Source organism: Hypanus sabinus, chromosome 4, assembly GCF_030144855.1.
Source record: "Hypanus sabinus isolate sHypSab1 chromosome 4, sHypSab1.hap1, whole genome shotgun sequence".
NCBI classification, from domain to species: Eukaryota; Metazoa; Chordata; class Chondrichthyes; order Myliobatiformes; family Dasyatidae; genus Hypanus; species Hypanus sabinus.
The window spans coordinates 183,832,889-183,854,421 of record NC_082709.1 but is presented as its reverse complement, the minus strand read 5'-3'; the positions used below and the strand labels follow the sequence as shown (position 1 = coordinate 183,854,421).

Here is a 21,533-nt window from a genome sequence, read left to right as displayed (position 1 = left end):
ACGGACCGCAACAACAGATACACTGGCACTAAGGTCACCCTTCTCTAGGTTTGTTGTCGGGCAGAGTAAACAATAGCTGCAAATGCTGACGATGCAAAACACAGGTCTCCAGCAAAGCAGACACAAGATTTTAAATACTCTCATTGGCTTTTGGTCAGACTAACTTGGCAATACAACCACTTACTTGAATTGCTTCTAAGAGGAACAGTACAAGGAGCATTGCCAAGGACCTAAGGGATAATATAGACATAATACGTTAGCTTTATGTGCAGTGCATTAGGCATTAGCATGGCGCAGAACACCATGTTAAAGGGAATTGAAAAATGAAAATCATGTGATCAGCATCAGATCTAATATGTTGTGAAATTTAAATAAGTATTGATAATCACATTTAGTTCTGATGAAGGCTCTCAACTTTAAACTGTTTATTCCTCTCCATAGATGCTAACTGATCTGCTGAGTTCCTCCAGCATTTTGTGTGTTTTAATCATATTTAGAGTGGGGAAGAATAACAAACTTGGGGTTTCATTTTGTTACTTTCTGCTGCCTTAGAAACTGAATGAGGGTGCGTGTATGTGTGCGTGTGGTTAAATAATTAGTGCAAAAATAGTGAGATAGTGTTCATGAACGTCTGATGGCGGAGGGGAACGAGCTGTGTCTTGGTCCATGTGACGATAATAAAACAATCCCAATAGCCATGGTGCTGGTAGGACCAGTGCTTCTGAGAACCAGATTGTAACAACCTCCTGGAACTTCACACAGTCCTGCTGAAGGGTCTTGGCCCAAAACATCAATTGCTTATTCCACCTCATAGATGTTGCCTGGCCTGCTGAGCTCCAGCACTGTGCATGCGTGTGTGTGTGTGTGTGAGTGCAGTGTTCACATCAATAACTATTTATCAGAAATGGATATGGTTAGAGATAAATTCAGTGTACGATGCAAAGAAAACAGACAAGCCCTGCGTGGGTCGATGGGACTAGGCAGAATAATAATTTGGCATCACAGTTCACTTACCACCTGTACTCGTCCCCTCCCCTTCCCTCACCTTCTCACTCTGGCTTCCTTCCCCTTCTTTTCCAGTGCTGATGAGGGGTCTCAGCCTGAACATTGACTGTTTATTCCCTCCACAGATGCTGCCTGACCTAGATAGGCCGAAGGGCCTGTACTGCTCTGTGACTCTGTGAACATCGTGGGCCGAAGGGCCTGTACTGCTCTGTGACTCTGTGAACATTGTGGGCCGAAGGGCCTGTACTGCTCTGTGACTCTGTGAACATCGTGGGCCGAAGGGCCTGTACTGCTCTGTGACTCTGTGAACATGGTGAGCCGAAGGGCCTGTACTGCTCTGTGACTCTGTGAACATGGTGGGCCGAAGGGCCTGTACTGCTCGGTGACTCTGTGAACATCGTGGGCCGAAAGGCCTGTACTGCTCTGTGACTCTGTGAACATCGTGGGCCGAAGGGCCTGTACTGCTCTGTGACTGTGAACATCGTGGGCCGAAGGGCCTGTACTGCTCTGTGACTCTGTGAACATTGTGGGCCGAAGGGCCTGTACTGCTCTGTGACTGTGAACATCGTGGGCCGAAGGGCCTATACTGCTCTGTGACTGTGAACATCGTGGGTCGAAGGGCCTGTACTGCTCGGTGACTCTGTGAACATCGTGGGCCGAAGGACCTGTACTGCTCTGTGACTCTGTGAACATGGTGGGCCGAAGGGCCTGTACTGCTCTGTGACTCTGTGAACATTGTGGGCTGAAGGGCCTGTACTGCTCTGTAACTCTGTGAACATCGTGGGCCGAAGGGCCTGTACTGCTCTGTGACTCTGTGAACATCGTGAGCCGAAGGGCCTGTACTGCTCTGTGACTCTGTGAACATCGTGGGCCGAAGGGCCTGTACTGCTCTGTGACTCTGTGAACATGGTGGGCCGAAGGGCCTGTACTGCTCTGTGACTCTGTGAACATGGTGGGCCGAAGGGCCTGTACTGCTCTGTGACTCTGTGAACATCGTGGGCCGAAGGGCCTGTACTGCTCTGTGACTCTGTGAACATGGTGGGCCGAAGGGCCTGTACTGCTCTGTGACTCTGTGAACATGGTGGGCCGAAGGGCCTGTACTGCTCTGTGACTCTGTGAACATGGTGGGCCGAAGGGCCTGTACTGCTCTGTGACTCTGTGAACATCGTGGGCCGAAGGGCCTGTACTGCTCTGTGACTCTGTGAACATGGTGGGCCGAAGGGCCTGTACTGCTCTGTGACTCTGTGAACATGGTGGGCCGAAGGGCCTGTACTGCTCTGTGACTCTGTGAACATGGTGGGCCGAAGGGCCTGTACTGCTCTGTGACTGTGAACATGGTGGGCCGAAGGGCCTGTACTGCTCTGTGACTGTGAACATGGTGGGCCGAAGGGCCTGTACTGCTCTGTGACTCTGTGAACATCGTGGGTCGAAGGGCCTGTACTGCTCTGTGACTCTGTTCTATACTGACCGGAAATCAGAGTTTGAAAAGTGATTCAAAGTAGTTCCACACCTCTAGAGTTGGACCTGATGGTGAGAGAGTGCAAAGAAAACAGTGACAAAAGATTTGAAGCTGTAAGACTAATAAAGTGGTGATAAATAAATTAATAAACCAACTGATACAAATAATAGTTAGTTCGGTACTGAGAGTTTGTGACTACTAAAAACCAGACTAACATGTCTGAAACTTGTTTAGTGATGGATGTGTCCAGCAAACAGAAGGAGCTTTCTCCAGCAGTCTGAACTACAACTGAACCTTGATCCAAGGAACAAAATTGCAATTTAAATGCCTTGCAATCCTGTCATATTCAGTCACAGATGGTGATAAAAAAATTAAACAACTAGTGCATGGAAAAGGAGTCAGAGTTTCTCTAACTTCTAGTAATTTCTCCCCTCCCCTTTCTCTCCTCATCCATTCCCATTTTGGTTGCCCTCTCACCCTTTCTCCTCCTCATCTGCCTTCCACCTGCCCCTGGTGCCCTTCCTCCCATGGTCCATTCTCCCCTCCTACCAGATTCCTTTTTCTTTGGCCATTTTACCTTTTCCACTTATCTCCTCCCAGCTTCTCACCTCATCCCTTCTCCCCACCCACCCACAATCCTCCCCACCTAGTTTCATCTGCCACTTGTCAGCTTGTACCCCCCCTCCTTTCCTCCCCCCCACCTTCTCACTCTGGCTTCATTCCCCTTCTTTTCCAGTCCTGATGAAGGGCCTCTGCTCAAAACTTTGACTGTTTATTCCCCTCCATAGAGGCAGCCTGACCTTCTGAGTTCCTCCAGTACTCTGTGTGTGTTACTCTGGATTTCCAGCAATTGCAAAATAAGACCATAAGACATAGGAGCAGAATTAGGTCATGTGGCCCAATGAGTCTGCTCTGCCATTCCATCAGTGCGGATATGTCATTTCTCTCAAACCATTCACCTGCCTTCTCCCTGTAAACTTTGACGCCCTGACTATTTGAGAACCTATCAACGACTACTTTAAATATACTCAAAAGACATGGCCTCTATAGCTGTCCATGGCAAAGAACTCCACAGATTCACCACCCTCTGGATAAAATTCCTTCTCTGTTCTAAATGGACATCCCTTTATTCTGAGACTGTCCCTTCTGTTTGTAAACTCACCCAAGACAAGATACATGCTCTCCACATCCACTCTGCCTAGGCCTTTCAATTCCAGTGAATACAGGCCCAGAGTCATCAAATGTTTCTCACACATTCGTCAATCTCCTCTGCATCCTCTCTAATGATGGCATTTTCTTAGATAAGGGGCCCAAAACTGCTCACAATACTCCAAGTGCACTCTGATCAATGCTTTATAAAACCTCAGTCTCATATCCTTGCTCCTATATTCTAGTTGTCTCGAAATGAATACTAACATTGCATTTACCTTCATTACTACTAACTCAACTTGCAAGTTAAACCTTAATGAATCCTGCACAGAACTCCTAAGTCCCTTTGCACCTCTGACGTTTGAATTTTCTCCCCATTTAGAAAATAGTCTACACCTTTATTCCATCTACCAAAGTGCATGACCATACACTTCTCTACACTATATTCCATCTGCCACTTCTTTGCCCATTCTCCCAATCTGTCTAAGATCACAAAGCAAACAGCATTATGAAGGACCCCACGCACCCCTCATACAATCTCTTCCCCTCCTGCCTCTGGGAGAAGGCACCGAAGCATTCGGGCTCTTACGACCAGACTACGTAACAGTTTCTTCCCCGAAACTATCAGACTCATCAATACCCAGAGCCTGGACTGACACCTTACTGCCCTATTGTCTTATTTGTTGTAATGCCTGCACTGTTTTGTGCACTTTATGCAGTCCTGGGTAGGTCTGTAGCCTAATGTAGTTTTTTTGTTCTGTGTTGTTTTTTATGTAGTTCAGTCTAGTTTTTATACTGTGTCATGTAACAACATGGTCCTGAAAAAACGTTGTCTTGCTTTTACTATGTACTGTCCAGCAGTCATGGTCGAAATGACAATAAAAGTGACTTGACTTGACTCCTTCTGAAGACACCCTGCTTCCTCAACATTACCTGTCCCTCTATCTATCTTTGTATTGTTTGCAAATGTGGCCACAGAACCATCAATTCCTTCATCCAAATCATTGATACATACAATAATGCAAAAAGAAGCGGTCCTAACACTTCCCTTTGCGGAATACCACTAGTCACCCAGAACCAAACAGAAATGGCTACCTTTATTCCCACTCTTTGCTTCCTGCTGATCAGCTAATGTTCTATCCATGCTAGTATCTTTTCTCTAATACCTCTAATATGTGGCACCCTGTCAAAAACCTTCTGATCACCCCCCCTTTGTCTGTCCTGCCTGTAATTTCCTCAAAGAACTCCAGCAAAGTTGTCAGCCACAATTTCCCCTTAAGGAACAATGCTGACTTTAACCTACTTTATCATGTACCTCCAAGTACCCCAAAACCGCATCCTTAATAATGGACTCCCAACACCTGCCCAACCAAAGTCAGGCTAATAGACCTATAATTCCCTTTCTTCTGCCTCCCTCCCTTCTTAAAGAATGGAGCCATTTGCAATTTTCCAGTTTTCAGGAACCATTCCAGAATCGAGTGATTCTTGATTGATCATTACAAACGCCTCTACAATCTCTTCAGCTATGTCTTTCTGAACTGTAGGTTGTAGTCCATCTGGTGCAGGTGACTTAGCTATCTTCAGACCTCTCAGCTTCCCAAGCACCTTCTCCCTAGTAATACTAATTACACCTACTTCTGCCCCACAACACTCTCAAATTTCTGGCATTTTGCTAGCATCTTTCATAGTGAAGACTGGTGCAAAATACTTATTAAGTTTGTCTGCCATTTCTTTGTTCCCCATTACAACATCTTTGGCCTATTTTTTCACTAGTTCAATACCCACTCTCGCGACTCCTTTGCTCTTTATATAAATGAAAAGATTACTGGTATCCTCCTGGATATTTTTGGTTAGCTACCTTCATATTTCCTCCAAGGGGAACACAACCTTGTTGTGGTTTGGAGGCTTGCGTGCCTCAATGATCCAGAGAACTATGCTGGCTGGAGTCATGGCTTTATGCTTTGGTTCTTGGTAGGGTCACCCATGCCAAACAGGTCACAGGGTAGGGGTCAGACTAAGAGTGGTCCACCAGTCCTCTAAGTTTGGGGGTTCAGCTCAGGGCTAACAACCTGGAAACAATGGTTACAGAAACAGCAATGAAGAATCCTCTATGGATGGAGAGAGATGGAGGACTTTCATTGCTGCCCTAAACGCCACTGGTGTAATGGGTAGTAACCAACCTTCATATTTCATCTTTTATCTCCTTATGGATTCTTAATTGCCTTCTGTTGGTTTTTAAAAGCTTCCCAATCCTCTAACTTCCCACTAATTTTTGCTGTATTTTATGCCCTCTTAGTTGTGGGCATGCTAAGTTGGTACCAGAACCTTATTAATCTTGTGGGCCACCTCCAGCACAATCCTCGGAACGCGTTGGGCCATTGACATGAAACGGCTCATTTCACTGTATGTTTTGATGTACATTTGACAAATAAAGTTACCTTTAATCTTAAATCACTACCTCAGTATTGCAACACTGCAACCACCCTGGTAACTTTGCATTAAAATGGACTTTCTGTTCCAATTGCACTTTTTTTAAAATAAAAGTTGTGTCTATATTAAATTTATGTTTCTCTTGTGAATGCTGTTTACATTATGGGTGCTAGTCTCCATCGTGGGTGCTAGTCTCATCGTGGGCGCTAGTCTCATTCTGGGCACTAGTCTCATTATGGGTGCTAGTCTCCATCGTGGGCACTAGTCTCATCATGGGTGCTAGTCTCCATCGTGGGTGCTAGTCTCATCATGGGTGCTAGTCTCATCGTGGGTGCTAGTCTCATCATGGGTGCTAGTCTCCATCGTGGGTGTTAGTCTCATCATGGGTGCTAGTCTCATCGTGGGTGCTAGTCTCATCATGGGTGCTAGTCTCCATCGTGGGTGTTAGTCTCATCATGGGTGCTAGTCTCATCGTGGGTGCTAGTCTCATCGTGGGTGCTAGTCTCCATCGTGGGTGCTAGTCTCATCGTGGGCGCTAGTCTCATCGTGGGCGCTAGTCTCATCGTGGGCGCTAGTCTCCATTGTGGGCACTAGTCTCATTATGGGCACTAGACTCATCGTGGGCGCTAGTCTCATCGTGGGCGCTAGTCTCATTGTGGGCACTAGTCTCATTATGGGTGCTAGTCTCATCGTGGGCGCTAGTCTCCATTGTGGGCACTAGTCTCATCGTGGGTGCTAGTCTCATCGTGGGCGCTAGTCTCCATCGTGGGTGTTAGTCTCATCGTGGGTGCTAGTCTCATCGTGGGCGCTAGTCTCATCGTGGGCGCTAGTCTCATCGTGGGTGCTAGTCTCATCGTGGGTGCTAGTCTCCATCATGGGTGCTAGTCTCATCGTGGGTGCTAGTCTCATCGTGGGCGCTAGTCTCCATTGTGGGCACTAGTCTCATCGTGGGTGCTAGTCTCATCGTGGGCGCTAGTCTCCATCGTGGGTGTTAGTCTCATCGTGGGCGCTAGTCTCATCGTGGGCGCTAGTCTCATCGTGGGTGCTAGTCTCCATCATTGGTGCTAGTCTCATCGTGGGTGCTAGTCTCATCGTGGGTGCTAGTCTCCATCGTGGGTGCTAGTCTCATCGTGGGTGCTAGTCTCCATCGTGGGTGCTAGTCTCATCGTGGGTGCTAGTCTCATCGTGGGTGCTAGTCTCATTGTGGGTGTTAGTCTCCATCGTGGATTCATCATGGGTGCTAGTCTCATCGTGGGTGCTAGTCTCATCGTGGGTGTTAGTCTCATCGTGGGTGCTAGTCTCATCGTGGGTGTTAGTCTCATCGTGGGTGCTAGTCTCATCGTGGATACTAGTCACCCGCCATCGAGGACATCTTCAAATGGTGATAACTCCAAAAGCCAGCATCCATCATTAAGGGCCTCCACCACTCAGAACATACCTCCTTCTCTCTGTTACTATCAAGGAGGAGGTACAGAAGCCTGATGATGCATACTCAACATTTTAGGAAAAGTTTCTTCCCCTCCGATTTCTACATTTCCATGAACCCATGAACATTACCTTACTACATTGTTCTCTTTTTGCATTATGTATTTAGATTTTATATATTATAACTTATAGTAAAAGTTTATGTAATGCATATACTGCTGCTGCAAAACAACAGATTTTCCAACATATGTAATAATTCTGATTCCAATTATAGTGTCATAGAGTCATAGACCACTACAGCACAGAAACAGGCCCTACAGCCCATCTAACCCTAATCCTAATGCAGCAATCTGGTTCAATTCCTGCTGCTGTCTGTAAGGAGTCTGACGTTCTCCATGGGACCACGTGGGTTTTCTCCAGATGCTCCCATTTCCTCCCACATTCCAAAGATGTACTGGTTATGAGGTTAATTCATCACCTGGGTGGGTGTAACTGGGTGGCGGAGACTCTTTAGGCTTTGTTACAGTGTTGTATCTCTAAATAAAAACTAGCTGTGCCTCCAGCCAAGCTGTACCAATACAACACTGACATCTACCTGACAAAGTGGAAAATTGCAGATATGTCTCAGAATCAGGTTTATTGTCACTGACATACACAATGTCATGAAATGTCTTGTTTTGTGGCAGAAATGCAGTGCAAGACATTTAAAAGATTACTGTAAGTGATAATGAGGAAATATATATTTACTGTTAAAGGGGAATAGCAACATGGTGTTTGTGGATCGTTCAGAAATCTGATGGTGAGAGAAGTTCTTCCCAAAATGTTGAGTGTGTGTCTTCGAGCTCCTGTACCTCCCCCTATATGGTGGAAATGAAGGGTCCTTAATGATGGATACTGACTTCTTGAGGCAACGCCTTTTGATGATGTCCTCAATGGTGTGGAGGGCTGTGACGGTGATGGAAATGGCTGAGTCTACAACCCTCTGCAGCATCTTGTGATCCCTGTACATCAGAGCGTCCATACCAGACGGTGATGCCAGCAGTCCGAATGCTATTCATCATACATCTGTACAAATTTGCTCGTCTTTGGTGACATACAGAATCTCCTCAAACTCCGAATGAAATACAGCCATAGCTGTGCCTCCTTTGTAATTGGATGAATATGTTAGGACCAAAATAGATCTTTAGAGATGTTGAAACCCAGGTACTTGAAACTTCTCATCCTTTCAACTTCTGATCCCTCAATGAGGGCTTGTGTGTGTTTCCTCAACATCCTCTTCCTGAAGTTCACAATCAATTCATTGGTCTTACTGTTGCTGTTGCAACACCACTCAACCAGCTGATCTATCTCCCTCCTGTACACCTCCTCATCACCATCTGAAATTCTACCAACAGTAATTGTATCATTGGCAAACTTATATATGGTGTTTGAACTGTGCCTAGCAACACAGTTGTAGATGTAGAGAAAGTAAAGCAGTGGGTTAAGCATGCATTCTTGAGGTGTGCCAGTGTTGATTGTCTGCAAGGAGGAGATGATATTCCCGATCTGCAATGACGGTGGTCTCCCAGTGTGTGCCTTCTTTGTTTTAAGTGCAATCAGACTAACTAAAACAAAACAGCTGATTTTAGTCCATAAGACATAGGAGCAGAATTGTACCTCTTGGCCCATCATGGTTGATTTATCAAACCTCTCAACTCCATTCTCCTATAACCATTGATGACTTTACTATTCAAGAATGGATCAACCTCCACTTTAAATATACCCAATGAATTGGCCTCCACAGCCGTCTGTGGCAATGAATTCCACACATTCACCATCCTCTGGCTAAATAAATTATTCCTTATCTCTCTTCTAAGGAAGTCCTATTCTGAGACTGTGTCCTCTGATCCTAGACTCCCTCACTATTGGAAACATCCATCCTCTGGACATCTACTCTATCTAGGCCTTTCAATATTCAATAGGTTTCAATCAGATCCCCTCTCATTCTTCCAAACTCTACTGAGTACAGGCCCAGCGCCATTAAACACCTCTATTTTCTCAGGAAGTTAAAGAAACTTGGCGCTTCCCCATTGACTCTCAGCAACTTTTATCGAGGCACCATTAAAGCATCTATCCAGATGTATCACAGCAACTGCTCCAGCCATGACAGTAAGAAACTGCTTAGAGTTTCACAGCTCGGCATATCAGGGAGATCAGCCTCCCCCCTCGTGACTCTGTCTACACTTCCCACTGCCTCGTTAATGCAGCCAACATAGTCAAAGACCCCACCCACCAGGATATTTTCTTTTCTCCCCCTTCAGATCGGTCAGAAGATGCAAAAGACTAAAAACGTAAAAAAAAATCCCAAGGGCAGTTTTTACAAAACTACAATATAGCCCCCGGTATGATAGATACTAGGAACACCCCATCACCACCCAGCACTATTATTGATCACAGTGCTAGTAACAGTTATACAGTTGTATATTTAACAATATGTTGTACTTGCACTTTATTTCAACTTGTACATCTCTAGAATATTTTGTTTAATCTGTTAATATATTATTTTATGTACTGTATGTGATATATGTACTGTGTTTTGCATCTTCGTCCCAGAAAGACATTGTTTCCTTTAGCTGTATACATGTATATGGCCAAATGACAATAAACTTGAACTTGAAGATGGACTGTTGACCTCATAATTGACCTTGCACTTTCTCTCTAACTATATGACTTCATTCTGCATGCTGTTCACATTTTACCTTGTTCTGCCTCAATGCATGGTTGTAATCCATTGATCTGAATGGATAGTAAGCAGGGCAAGTTTTTCCCTGTAACTTGGTACATCTGACAGTAAGAAACAATTTACCATCTGAGCCCTTCCAGCTCAATGAGCCCACAGACCAATTGTTCTACTAACCAGTATGTCTTTGGGATGTGGGAGGAAACCGGAGCACTCGGAGGAAACCAACATCAATAAAGGGAGCACGTACAAACTCCTTACAGGCAGTGGCGGGAATTGAACCTGATCTTTGGTGCTGTAAAGCATTACGCTAACCACTACACTACTGTGTTGCTATTTTCAGCTAGTAATGGTTCCCTGAAGCTCTTTGGGACATTTTACGACATCAATCACTCTGCGGAATTGCATTAACTTGTAGCAAAAATTGTACAGGGTTTTCTATTTTCATTGCAAACCAGTAATTCATTCTACAGCGATGCAAACAGGAATGCATTTTGAGGGCTGATACCAAATCATAAAATGTTAAGTTCTTTGTTTGAAAACAGACTAGGCAATTGGACAAAAGAAGTTCGAAAGGAAAAAAAGTTCAGACTTTCCTTGCAATCACACTTGCTCATATTTCAGCTGAAATGCAGCTGGTGACCGAGTCTGCCAAGTGGTCCTTTGTTGCGTGACTTAGGTTCAGAATGTTTAGACTTGGTAATATGCTTATAAATTAATTTTTCAGAATGGACAAAAAACGCTTAGTTTCAGGACTCAAGAGTGCTGTGATAGCATCTCCATGAAATGAGAAGTATTCCATGGAAATATGTGGCGTGCTTTAAATCCCACAACTGAGGCTTTACAAATTTTTCATGGCCGTCATCGCCCGAAGAGAGGCTGCTGCTGCCCAACCAACCTGTTCCACATACGAGCTTAGACAGCAGTGGCAAGAGATGGAGCTGATGGCTAATGACGGACAGAGTTTGCCTATTGGCAGCGCCAGCACAAAAGCTTGTGGGTTTGAGTCCCAGACTAGTCCCATAAGACCATAATGTATAGAAGCAGAATTAGGATATTCAGCCCATTGAGTCTGATCTGCCATTCAATCATGTCTGATTTATTATCCTTCCCAAGCCCATATTTTTGTCTTCTCCCTGTAACCTTTGATGCCCTGACTAATCAAGAACCTAATCAATCTCAGATTTAAATATACCCAATGACTTGGCCTTCACAACTGCTCGTGGCAATGAATTCCACAGATTCACCATCCTCTGGCTAAATAATTCTGCATCACTATTCTAAAGTGACGTCATTCTATTCTGACGCTGTGCCCTCTGGTCCTAAACTCTCCCATTAATGGAAACCGGAGGTGTGGTGGAGTGGCCCTAAATGGAAGAGCCTACACAAAGTAGCGCATCACAGGTAAAGTCCTCCCCACCATTGAGCACATCTACATGAAGCACTGTCACAGGAAAGTAGCAACCGTCATCAAGGGCACCCCACCATCCAGGCCATGCTCTCTTTGCACTGCTGCATCAGGAAGAAGGTATAGGAGCCTCAGGACCTACACCACCAGGTTTAGGAACAGTTATTATCCTTCAATCACTAAAATGCCGACTCTTTATTCCTTTTAATTATCCGGGGGGACAACTTCACTAGCTCCATCACTGAAACGTTCCTACAACCTATGGACTAATTTTCAAGGACTCTTCATCTCATATTCTCAATATTTATCTATTATTATTTTTTTTATTTTTGTATTTGCTCAGTTTATTGTCTTTGACACAGTGGTTGGGGCAATCTTTCATTGATTCCATTGTGTTTCTTGTACTTACTGTTAATGCCCGCAAGAAAATGAATCCCAGGGTTGTATAGTAAATGGTGATCTTTATGTATTATACTTTGATAATGAATTTACTTTGAACTTCGAACATCCTCTGTATATCTATCCAGATCTTTCAATATTCAATAAGTCTTAATGGAAACCCCCTAAACTCCAGCGAGTACACGCCCAGAGCCATCAAATGCTTGTCATACATTAACCCTTTCATTCCCAGAATTATTCACTGGACACTCTCATCTGTCCCAAGTTTTATTTAGTCAGGTCTTTTCCAAATATCTTCAATTTAATGAGCCCCTTAAAGAGGAAGTGGAATAGGTTTCTTACTGTCATGTGTACCAAGATATAGCGTAAAGCATGTCTTGCATATAGGTCAATTCATTACACAGGACATTGAGGACGTACAAGGTAAAACATTAACAATGTAGAGTAAAATGTACAACTACAGAGAAAGGGCAGCACAGGTACGCATTAACATGCAAGATCATAACAAGGTATTAAGGAAGTCCTAGCATTAGAGAGGGTCCAGAGGTTTACAAGAATGATTCCAGGAATGGAATGTATGAGGAGCACAAACATGAGAATATCTATAGACACTAGAATTCCAAGCAACACACACAAAATGCTGGGCCTGCTCTCAGCCCAAATCATCGACTGTTTACTCTTTTCCATAGATGTTGCCTGGCCTGCTGAGTTCCTCCAGCATTTTGAGTGTGTATAAGGAGTGTTTGATTGTAGGCCTGCACTCCTTGGAGTTTAGAAAAATGAGGGGATGTCATTGAACCCAACCAAATATTGAGAGGCACATATAGAAGGGAGATGGAAAAGATTTTTCCAATTGTGGGGGAATCTATGATCAGAGAGCACAACCTTGGAAAACAAGGATGTCCCTTTATAACAAAAGTCAGGAAGAATTTCTTCAGCCAGAGAGTGGTGAAACTGGGGAATTCATTGCCATAGAAGGCCGTGCAAGCCTAGTCATTGGAAGATTCTTGATTAGTAAGGGCAACAAAGGCAGTAGAATGGAGTGGAGGAAAAATACATCAGCCATGGCTAAATGGTGGAGCAGACTCAATGGGTTGAATGGCCTAATTCTGCCCCTTTGTCTTCTGCTTCTAAAGTTTGCCCATGTGGCTTTTATCCAGTAGTGTGTGGGATTACTCCCAGGCTGCTGGTTGCTGTAGGCCCAGACAGATCTTGCAGTTCTCAGGCTGCACTAGTTACTCCAGCAAGGGTCACTGCAAAGGGACTTTTCAGACCTGTCTGGAGAGAGGAAGGAAAACCGCCACCTGAAGGAATAGGCAGAACTTAAGACAACACAAAAATGCTGGAGAAACTGATCAGTTCATGCAGCATCTATGGAAAGGTATATAAAAAAACGTGTCAGGCTTACATCCTTCACCAGGACTTGGCCTGAAATGTCAACTCTTTATTTCTTTCCATTGACACTGTCTAACCTGAGGAGTCGTTCCAATATTCTGTGTGTGTTATTCAAGATTTCCAGCAACTGCAGAATCTCTTGGATTTAGAACTTAAATGGAAGCAGCAGGGGTATTTCAATAGAATAAAAATGGCAGAAATTTGATGTGCAAATTAGCTTGTATTTAAAGACCAGAGATCTATTACGCCCATCACTGCACCACACTATAAACACGTTAAACTATTTTTTATAATGTTCTTTACATCACAAGTATATGCTGGCATTTTTGTATTACAGGCAGTCCCTGAGTTACGAATGTCCTACTTACAGAAAACTCGTACTTACGGAGGGAGGAGAAAGCCGCCGACATTTTAAGTCGAGCACGACGCTGCCCACCATTTTAAGGCGTTGCTGTTAACACTGTGTTGAGTGTGTAACTTTGTATTTGGCTTAAATATTTCTTAGCAAGATTCACCCTGACCCTCCCTTTTCCAGTCAGCACCACCCCCACTTGACCCATTTACCCTTCCTCAGTGCGGGTGAACTTTAGGATCCAGAGCAACACAAGACCTGCCGCCCATGGCTGCTGCGGTATTTTTTTAAGCACAATCGTGAACAATAGCCAGATCAGAAGTGCTGATCAAGTCAACTAGGTCCTAAAGAGAACTCTGATAGGCCAATCAGATGGTTCACCGCTGCTCAGCGATAGGACATAAAATACGCAGTTTTCTGTTCTGTTGACGAAAAACGGTCACAATTGAAAATAAAGTGGAAATAATAAAGTGATTGGAAAGAGATGAAACACCATCGGTCATTGGAAAAACTTTAGGCTACAGTTGATCAACGATCAGAACAGCCTTAAAGGATACAGGTAAAGGATAAAGTGAGAATAATGGAGCATATGAAAGGCCCTGCCTCGATGAAAGCTACAATTATTACTAAGCAGCGCAGTGGTTTAATTATTGAAATACATACGTTTCTTAAGCGCTTTATATGCACAGAAAGGTAAAATATATACTATATACTAAGACAAATGTTTGACTAACAGACACTAAATAATACCGGATGTACCTGTTCCAACTTACATACAAATCCGACTTACAGACGGACTCAGGAATGGAACTTGTTCGTAACCCGGGAACTGCCTGCACATTTTATTCCATATCTGTACTTGAACCTCTTAACTTTATTTTTTATATATTCTTTATATGGCGTCTCTACCAAAGGAGGAGTAAGGTGCTCCTTCCCTCCGCCCACCTGCAAGTCGCCCTTGGGCAAGGTGTATCACCTGCTTAGCCCCCAAATGGGTCATGTGAAACCTTTGGAGCAGGTGGTAGATGGTTGTATGTGCAGCTGGTGCATATCGCAGTCCTGATTATGTGACCTCTGAGGCCAGGCAGACAATCTCTGAACAGTATTGGTAATGGCTGGGGTCTTGTAAAGACACTGCCCAGAAGAAGGCAATGGCAAACCACTTCTGTAGAAAAGTTTGCCAAGAACAGACATTGCCATCCATAGAAAGGCCATGAACACCCATGTCATATGGCACAGCACAAAGCAAAAAACCGACAAATTCTTAATTATTGAATATTTTTCGTTGTGTGTTGTGCCCTGAAATTTCTAATTCATGTAAATGTAGATGGTGCATAAAGTAGGCCCTTGATCCTTAAAACTCACAATAAATAAAGATGCTACACTCACTGTGCACAATACAATCCCCATCTTACCATTTCCTCTGGAACAGCTCCAGGCCGATCATTATATAAACGGTGGTTTCTCGAAACCTTCGGTATTCCTGATGCCACCTCTGTTCAAAACAAAACGTGAGGGGATTGATAAATTGGTTTATCATTGTCTCATTACTGAGATATAGGGAAAATCTTTGTTCTGCATATCTTATGTGCATCTACAAGGAGCACTGCCATAAGAAAGCAGCAACCATCAACAAGTACCCTCAGCAACCAGGCCATATTCTCTTCTTGCTGCTGCCATCAGGCAGGAAGTTCAGGAATCTTAAGTCCCATACCACCAGGAACAGTTATTATCCCTTCAACCATCAGGCTCCTGAACTGGTGTGCATAACTTCACTCATCTCAACACTGAATTGATTCCATAACCATGACTTCACTTTCAAGGACTCTATAACTCTTGCTATCAATATTATTTTTTATTATTTAAGATTCACAAGGATGTTGCAAGGGCTAAAGAGATCGTGTTACAGGAAGAAACTGTACAGGCTGGGATTGTTTTCCTTGGAGTGAAGGAGGCTGAGAGGTGAACGTAAGGAAGTTTTATATATGTGGCCCAGTCCATCACAGGAAAAGCCCTCTCCCACCATTGAACACGTCTACAAGGAGCACTGGCACAAGAAAGCAGCATCTATTATCAAGGACCCCACCTATTCAGGCCATGCTCTCTTCTCGCTGCTGCCAGTGGGAAGGAGGTACAGGAGCCTTAGGTCCCACACCACCTGGTTCGGGAACAGTTATTGCCCCTTAATCATTAGGTTCCTGAACCAGTGAAGATAACTTCATTCATCTCAACACTAATCACTGAATTCAACCTACTGGCTCACAGTCAAAGACTCTACAACTCAGTTCTCTGTATGCTTGTATATATTATTTATTTATATGTACGGCAGTTTCTTGAAAACAATCCGCAACTGCTCAGAGACTAAGCATGGGGACTGACACCATATGATGCGCTATCCACAATAACAAAATTCTAAATCGAAGCCAGTACATTTGATCCTTTAAAAAACTAGCAATAACGAACAATCTTGTAACAATAAAAACCAATAAAACTAAAACTAGCAAGACACGAAACAACGGTCTAGACAGTAGCATTAGCGACCTTAGCGAATTTAAGCAGTTTTAACCAGTCAACAAAAAAATTCATCCCGTCTACTCCCTGGCTCTAACCAGACTAAACTGCCTTAGAGAAAGCGTGAATACATAACTGTACTCTTTGCTTCTGCCACACCTCAACCCACGTGACAAATTACTCATAATATATGCACTACACAAAATACAGTACAGACAGAAAATAGATACATTGCTCTGACAATCTGCAGTTCGTCTTCTTTTGAACATTGGTTGGTTGTCTGTCTGTGTGTAGTTTTTCATTGATTCTATTGTGTTTCTTTGTATTTACTGTGAATGATTGCAAGAAAATGAATCTCAGGATAATACGTGGTGCCACACATGTACTTTGATAATAAATTCAGTTTGGAATAGGGTATACAACAGAATGCAGTTAGTCAGACTCTTACATTCTATGTGATCAGTCTTCAACCCATGCCAGGACACTGACCTCATATTCCTCCATGTTGACTTCCTTGGGTTTGATTAGTTCAAGCTTGGCCCGAGCAATTTTCATTACACTGCGACACCTTAAACACAAAAACGATGGAATGAGTGAGACACAGAAGCAACCCTGCAGGTAATACCACACATCACTGTTCCTCTGAAAGAGATCTCAGATCAGATCAGGACACTAGAATTAGTGGTGAAGCAGGTAACTATTATGCAGGAAAAAGTGGCAAATTTTGTGGTGGGTGTTGACATCCCTGCAAAGCCTTCATGGATCTGGACTAGCTCCTTACCAAGAAAAGGTAGGAGGCCCAGGGACGGCCTGACCTGGTGTGAGAGGTCTGTGTGGAAGGGAGGTAAAGAGCTTGTTTTGTTTCATTATATCGTTGTTTTTTGCTGCTTGTGTTGTTCTGCTGAACATTGTGGACAAACTATGATAGCGCTGTAATGTGTGTTGATATCTACAGGCTGCCCCCAGCACATCCTTAAGTTGTGTTGGTTATTGACATTAAACATGCATTTCGCTGGATACTTTGATAAATAAATCTGAATACATAATATAGAAAAATCAAAGCCTCACGGCACAGTTGTGCAGCAGACAGTGTAAGTGCCCTGGGTTCAATTCCCGCTGTTGTCTGTGAGGAGTTTGCATGTTCTCTTCATGACAGCATGGCTTTTTCCAGATGCTCTGTTTTCCCGCCATATTCCAAATACATACTGGTTTATAGCAGGGGCTTATCTGGCCGGAAAGACCTGTTACCATGCTGTATCTCTAAATAAAACTAATAGAAATAAAATAAATGAAAGATTGAAGACAGCTTGGATTTCATTGTTTTGGTTTTACCCATCCACACTAATCCCAATAGCCTGTATTAGACCATAAGATATAGGAGCAGAATTACACCATTCAGCCACCGAGTCTGTTCTGCCACTCCATGGGCTGATTTATTATCCCCCTCAACCCCATTCTTCTGCCTTCTCCCCAGAACCAATGACTTCGCCTCCACAGCCATCTGCGGCAATGAATTCCACAGATTCTCTACGCTCTGGCTAGAGAAATTCTTCCTCATTTCTGTTCAAAATGGGCATTCCTCTATTCTGAGACCATGGTCCTAGACTCCCCCTACTATAGGAAACAACCTCTCCACATCCACTATCGAGGCCTTTTAATATTCGACAGGTTTCAATGACATTCCCCCCTCATTCTTTTGAATTCCTGTAAGTAGAGGCCTAGAGCCATCAAATACTCTTCATGTTAACCTTTTCATTCTTGGAATCATTCTCATGAATCTCTTCTGGATCCTCTCCAATGCCAACACATCCTTTCTGAGATAAGGAAGACAAAACTGCTCTCAATACTTTCCAAGTGCGGTCTGACCAATGCCTTATAAAGCCTCACCGTTACATCCTTGTTTTTAGACTCTCATCCTCTCCAGATAAACGCTCACATTGCATTTGCCTTCATTATCACCAACTCAACCTGCAAGTTCGAGATTAGTAAATCCCGTACGAGGACTCCCAAGTCCTTTTGCACCTCTGATTTTTGAATTTTCTCCCCATTTAGCAAATAGTTTACACCTTTATCCCTCTACCAAATGCATGGCCATACGACTAAATCCCAGCAGCTCCTCCGCCATCCGCAAATAAACCAGGTAACTGGACTTGCAGCATTCCACCCTATCAATGTCCAACAGGGCCTTGCGATCACAAGAAAAGAGACAAAGACATCACTCGCTGTTAGGCTGTACACCACCTTGGCGCACCAGCTCCCACACCTCCCTAGCAACATGGTCCACACCATCTCCTTCAGTTTCTCCAACAAACAACTCATTTAACAGGTAGATCTGCAGTACTTAAAGTTCTTAATATCCAGGGTCTTGCAACTGCGAAAAATACGCTTAATAAATCACAGACAACAGAAAATCTGCAGATGCTGGAAATCCAAGCAACACACACAAAACGCTGGAGGAACTCAGCAGATCAGGCAGCATCTATGGAAAAGAGTAAGTCAACGTTTTGGGCTGAGACCCTTCAGCATGAGCGGAGAAAAAAAAGATGAGGAATCAGAATTAGGTGGGGAAAAGGGAGGGAGAAACACAAGGTGATAGCTGAAACGTGGTGGGCAGGGGGAAGGGTGTGCAGAAGGGGGAATCTAAAAGGAGAGGACAGAAGGGCCTGGAGGAAAGAAAAGGGGTGGGAGCAGGGACTAGACAATCAACTTCGCAGCTCTTTACTTCACGCCTCTCCCACTCCAAGTTTCACATATCACCTTGTGTTTCTCCCTCCCTTTCCCCTACCTTCTAACTAATGGTTTTAATCAGAGGTGACTGGAGGAGGGTACTGGAGACTGGAGGAGGGTACTGGGGGAATGTCAGGTAAATTTTTTGAACAGAGAGTGGTAGGTGAAGCGCACTGCCTGTTAGAAGCAGATACTTCAGGGACATTTAAGAGACACTTTGACATGGATGTAAGAAAAGTGGATGGATACAATATGTGGGAGGGAAGGGTTAGATTGATCTTGGAGTAGGTTTATAGGTTAGCACAACATGGTGGACTGTACTGTGCTGTACTGCTCTATGTTCTGTAATCTCTGAATGGACAAGTTGTCTTATAAACAATAAAATACAGGTATAGGATCAGGCACATGAATTTGGTCTGTCATCAATCATGACTGATTTTGTTTAACCTCATTCTCCTGGCTTCTCCCTGTAACCCTGAATCTTCAATCCATTTCTGTCTTAACTACACCCACAGGCCTCCACAGCCATCTGTGGCAACAAATTTCACAAACTGACCATTCCTTTGACTGAAGAAGTTCAAAGTTCAAAAGGTTCAAAGTACATTTATTATCTAAGTATGTATAGTATAACCATGTATAACTTTGAGATTCGTCTCCCTACAGGCAACCACATAACAAAGAATCCCAAAAGAACCCATTAAAAAATAGACCGTCAGGCACCAATGTGCAGAAGATAAAACAAATTGTACAAACAATAAAAGTAAGTGAATAACATTTAGACATGAAGCTCACAAAAGTGAGTTCACAGCCACAAAGGTAGTCACAGCTGATCTAAGAGCCTGTTATTTGCAATTTCTCCTCATCTTTTTTTAAATTGTTGTCCCTTTATCTCAAGGATGTGCCCTTGATCCTAGACCAGGGGTCAGCAACCTTTACCACTGAAAGAGCCACTTGGACCCGTTTCCCACAGAAAAGAAAACACTGGGAGCCGCAAAACCCGTTTGACATTTAAAATGAAATAACACTGCATACAACGTTTTTTTTGCCTTTATGCTATGTATAAACAAACTATAATGTGTTGCATTTATGAAATTGATGAACTCCTGCAGAGAAAACGAAATTACATTTCTGCATGCAACAAAAACATTTTGAACTCCGAAAAAAAGACGTTGGGTTGAAAGTTACTTTTAAGTAAAATACTCAATGTCTATTTGAGTCCTTCTTGTATTTATGAAAAACGCCGAACTTAAATTTTCCGCCAGCAGCAAACCAAAAATATCATCAGCCAGCTGTCAGCCTGAAAAATAAAAGGACTATTTCACTGAACAATGAAAAAATATGAATATACATAAAATAATAGGCAATTAAAATATTTATCATACTTGGTTAATGGGATTTCTGCTCCTGGACCTCAGCGCACAGCGTCTGCACATCAGGGCTGTATGACGTCACCTTCATCTTTACACAGGATCGCAAGCTGTCATCTGTGTAGCATGCGCGATGTTTGTTTTTAATAAAGTTCATGTTGGAGAACACCTGCTCACATACATATGTGGATCCAAAGATCGACAGGACTCCAAGCGCATACTTTTTCATGTTTACATAAATGTCGGGCACAGCATTCCATGTTTCAAACACAAGTTGGTCCGGATTTGGAAGGTTTTCAATATCACTCCATTTGTGATTCTGAGCAAGAACGGCCTTCTGACGGGCAACATCTTCAAGGTCTGCTGTCAAGTGTCTAAACTTGGACACCCATATGTCTTTGTCGGCTATGTCGGCCAGTTCCATCTCAAGATCAGGTTGACTCACACCTGCCAATGCAGTCGTATTCAGTAGGGAAGGATCGATGCTTAAGGGAGTGACCGGGAAGGATAATGTGTTTTTTTCCTCTCTGAACTCACAGAAGCGTTTCCCAAACGATGTTTGCATTGCGATGATTGCAGAATGTAAATACTCCGAAATTATCATGTCGTGACCTTGTTTGAACTCTCTCAAATTGGGGAAGTGAGACAAAGTGCCTTTCTGTAAATCTCTGGCAAGCACTGTCAACTTGCGCTCGAATGCCAAGACATCCTCCAACATGTGCAGGGCTGTGCGTCCTTTCCCCTGAAGAGCTGTGTTCAGCGTGTTCAGGTGCGCTGTCATGTCTACCATGAAGTGTAGCTTTTCCAGCCACTCTGGCTGTTCCAGCTCAGGAAAGTTGAGCCCTTTGCTGCCCAGGAAAGTTTTCACTTCTTCCAGACACGCGACAAAGCGTTTCAGCACCTCCCCTTTGGACAGCCACCGGACTTTGTTGTGCAGCAGGAGATCAGAATATGCGCTTTCCATCTCGTCCAGTAACAAACGGAATTGACGGTGATTTAAACTTTTTGCCATTATTTTATTGACAATCTGAATGACAACATCCATTACTTCTGTGCATTCCGGAGGAAATGTTTGAGCGCACAGTGCCTCTTGGTGCAAGATGCAGTGAAAAGTCAGCAGCTTTCTGTCCAGCGACTTCTGCAGTAAAGCCACAAATCCCTTGTGCGTTCCCGTCATATTCGGAGCC

The 21,533-nt window shown here is 43.7% G+C and overlaps 2 protein-coding genes across 5 annotated transcripts in view; both read right to left on the bottom strand.

Annotated features, from left to right (window-relative positions):
• The window catches only part of usp25 (ubiquitin specific peptidase 25), a 224,423-nt gene that overhangs the window by 38,829 nt on the left and 164,061 nt on the right, over positions 1-21,533 (bottom strand). For all 4 annotated transcript variants that reach the window (XM_059968975.1, XM_059968976.1, XM_059968977.1 and 1 more), the window contains 2 exons: positions 16,742-16,820; positions 15,157-15,236 (listed from right to left, as the gene is read on the bottom strand). In XM_059968975.1, coding sequence (XP_059824958.1) covers positions 15,157-15,236; positions 16,742-16,820 — 159 coding nt within the window. The remainder of the gene's footprint in view (positions 1-15,156; positions 15,237-16,741; positions 16,821-21,533) is intronic.
• On the bottom strand, positions 20,012-21,083 carry LOC132393560 (uncharacterized). The gene is made up of 2 exons (XM_059968982.1): positions 20,362-21,083; positions 20,012-20,276 (listed from the first exon to the last, which is right to left on the bottom strand). Exon 1 carries the CDS (start codon positions 21,062-21,064, stop codon positions 20,366-20,368), a length of 699 nt encoding a protein of 232 aa, XP_059824965.1. The 5' UTR covers positions 21,065-21,083; the 3' UTR covers positions 20,012-20,276; positions 20,362-20,365.

Bases quoted from the DNA above. Each gene is read 5' to 3' on its own strand.
- LOC132393560 (XM_059968982.1), bottom strand. From the start codon at position 21,064: ATGTTGGAGGATGTCTTGGCATTCGAGCGCAAGTTGACAGTGCTTGCC.